General features: G+C 53.7%; 1 protein-coding gene across 1 annotated transcript; it reads left to right on the forward strand.

The window, feature by feature from the left end:
• LHX9 (LIM homeobox 9) lies at positions 1–2,403 on the forward strand (the record flags this gene model as incomplete). The annotated part of the gene is made up of 2 exons (XM_009708557.1): positions 1–449; positions 2,179–2,403. Coding segments are annotated over exons 1-2 (399 nt in total), but the record flags the coding sequence as incomplete, so codon positions are not given.
• Between the last annotated feature and the right edge of the window lie 331 nt (positions 2,404–2,734).

Consider the following 2,734-nt stretch of genomic DNA (forward strand, 5'->3'; position numbering starts at 1 on the left):
CCTTGCCCTACTGATTCTACTGCCCCAGGTCCAAGTCTCTCCAGTTAGGAGCCCCAGCTCTCCAGAACAGTAACAGATCCTTTAGCTCGCTTTTATTATTTTATTTTTTAAAAATTAATTATTATTACATTTTCTCCCCCCTTGTTTGTTTTCTGCACATCTTCAGGAAGCCCTCGGTGTTTGTGCAAAGAGAAGCTCCTATTGCAACCTCCCTCCCTGCGCTGTGCGCCTCGGTGTAAACATTTTGGATGATCTAAAGACTCTGGGGTCTGTATATGGAAATAGTGGGGTGCAGAGCAGAAGAAAATACTTGTCCTTTCCGTCCCCCAGCCATGCTTTTCCACGGGATCTCCGGAGGCCATATCCAAGGAATCATGGAGGAGATGGAGAGGCGATCCAAGACCGAGTCCCGCCTGGCCAAAGGGGGACAGATGAACGGCCGAGAAACGGTAAGAAAGGAGCTGGCACTCTTTGACAGGGAACCCCGGCAAGCATGGACCCGCAGCGGGACAGACCCTGGCTCTGGGGAAGAGAAAGACGCTGGTTCCCCCTGCCCCTTCCCTGCCACCCCTTGCTTGTAGAAACCCTGCCGAGGCTCCCTGTGAACCCACCCGTAGTGCTGTGCTGGCCAGGCTCCCTTACGCACTTGTCTAATCAATGTCGTTGCGGGGGCTCTCTGGAGGAACGGGGGGAAATATTTTAAATCCCAACAGGGTCGGGTTTTCAGTCTGTACAGCGAAGCAGCCTTTTTCCCCCGCTGGGCTGGCTGCGGCCGCTCTGCCCCGTCCGAGCAGGGCTGGCTGCAGCTGGAGCTTCTGAGGTGTACGTTACTCCTTTTGCACCCCGGCACCTCCTAAATTAAACCGCAAACCGCGACCGCTTACTTTTCGTAACCATTTTTGGTCTGAACTGTGGGGCTGACACAAAGAGGCACCGCGCTCCTTGAATGTTATGCCCGCCGAAGCTTCGCTTAGCGGTAACATCTCCTCTTTTCTCAGTCAAAGGACCAAAGTCCTCACAAATGTACTGACGGATGGCGGAGAAACCGAGTGTCACGCTGCGGCTTGTGCACAGCGAGATCTCCCTCTCTCCAACTTGTAGGGCTTCCGCCGATCGCGCACAAGGCTCTGCACACAACGTAACGGCCTGGAAAACTGCTTTAAGACTTTGAGCCATGGGGTCCTTCCCCCCTTCTCTTAAATAAACTCCCGCTTTGTTATACGAAGATTTGCAATGTAAATCCAACTCGCCTTTTCGATTGCTGCAAAAAAAAGGGGGCGAGGAACACAACTTCAGATTGGAAAATTAATGCGGAGTTGCCACTTTAAAACAGTTGCGAGTTTCGAACAAGATGTTCGGGATTCCCCCCCCCCCCCCCCCAAAAACCGCCCCCGTTACTTTATCAGCAAACGCTGCCCCAAGTTTCACGGCAGAGCTTTTGTCTCCGCCGTCCCCCCGTCTCCCTTTGTCCCGAGCGACACTCCTCGTGGGGAGCAGATTAACGGGAACTTGCCGAAGTTTGCTGACGAAAAGATGCTAGTTTTAGCTCAAACCAGCCTCTGCCACCTTCCCCTCCACGTCCCTGGCCGGGGTGGGGAGCGTTCACGCTCGCTGCTCTTTACACCATCCACCTGTCTCCTTTCTCTTTACTTCTGTTTTAAATGGCCTGCTTTGCTTGGGAGAGGGGGTTTTGGCTGGTTTAAGCATGGATGAAAATCCACCGGCAAATCGGTGCAAGCCTGCACCCTCTGCCCTAGACTTCTGATGCGGCAAAACGCTATTTTCCTACTTTAAAGGGCCGTTCTTGTGGAGCGCCCTACGATCAAAACGCCAAAGTAGCGGGGAAGCTACAGACTTCAACTTCGGGACCTCAGAAAAGAATGGGCTCTGCTTTTCTTAGTGAGGCCTAATCAGTTGCCTTCACATATTGAAATGACATTAGATTGCTCGGAGAGGCTTAATGGGATAAGCACGAAAGCTGAATCGCGGTGAACACTTTCCTAGCGGGGACGGTGCCGGTTTCCCCTCAAACTTCCCGCCGGGAGGAGAGGGCTCGGTCCCAGGGAGCAGCCCCTTTGTACCAGCCCCGGGCCCTGCGCAGGAGCCCGTCCCCAGCCCCGACTGCCTGCCTGTCTTTCTCTCCCTGTCTCATCCCCTTGTGGTGTGGTTGTTTTGCAGAACATGCCCCCAATGAGCCCCGAGAAGCCTGCTTTGTGTGCTGGTTGTGGAGGGAAGATCTCAGACAGATATTACCTGCTGGCTGTTGACAAACAATGGCACCTCAGGTGTCTTAAGTGCTGTGAATGTAAACTGGCTTTGGAGTCAGAACTCACCTGCTTTGCCAAGGACGGCAGTATTTACTGCAAGGAGGATTACTACAGGTACAGCAATCAGTCCCCATGGGTTCAAAAGCACATCCCCTCAAAAGGCATTACGAACCGAAACGCTCTTTTCTCCTCATGGGCTTTCAAAGGTAGCTTTTCGCAGTCAGCGATTCCTTAATCCCGTAAAAGTGTCCCCTCCGAAAAGTCTCGCACGTTTAAAAAACGGAACGGATCGACAGGGGACACGCCGGCTGAGCTTGTGTGGCGGCACACAAACAGGCGAAGGAGAAGACCTCGGGTCTCCCGCTGCTCTGCGGTTTCCCTCCGTAAATACCACCGTAAGACCCAACCAAAGTTTCCCTCTGCCCGTAGCTTCCCGCTTTTTCCGCGCCCGGGGGCTGGGGCGGCGG

The sequence above is a fragment of the Cariama cristata genome, unplaced genomic scaffold, assembly GCF_000690535.1.
Source record: "Cariama cristata isolate BGI_N322 unplaced genomic scaffold, ASM69053v1 scaffold34819, whole genome shotgun sequence".
NCBI classification, from domain to species: Eukaryota; Metazoa; Chordata; class Aves; order Cariamiformes; family Cariamidae; genus Cariama; species Cariama cristata.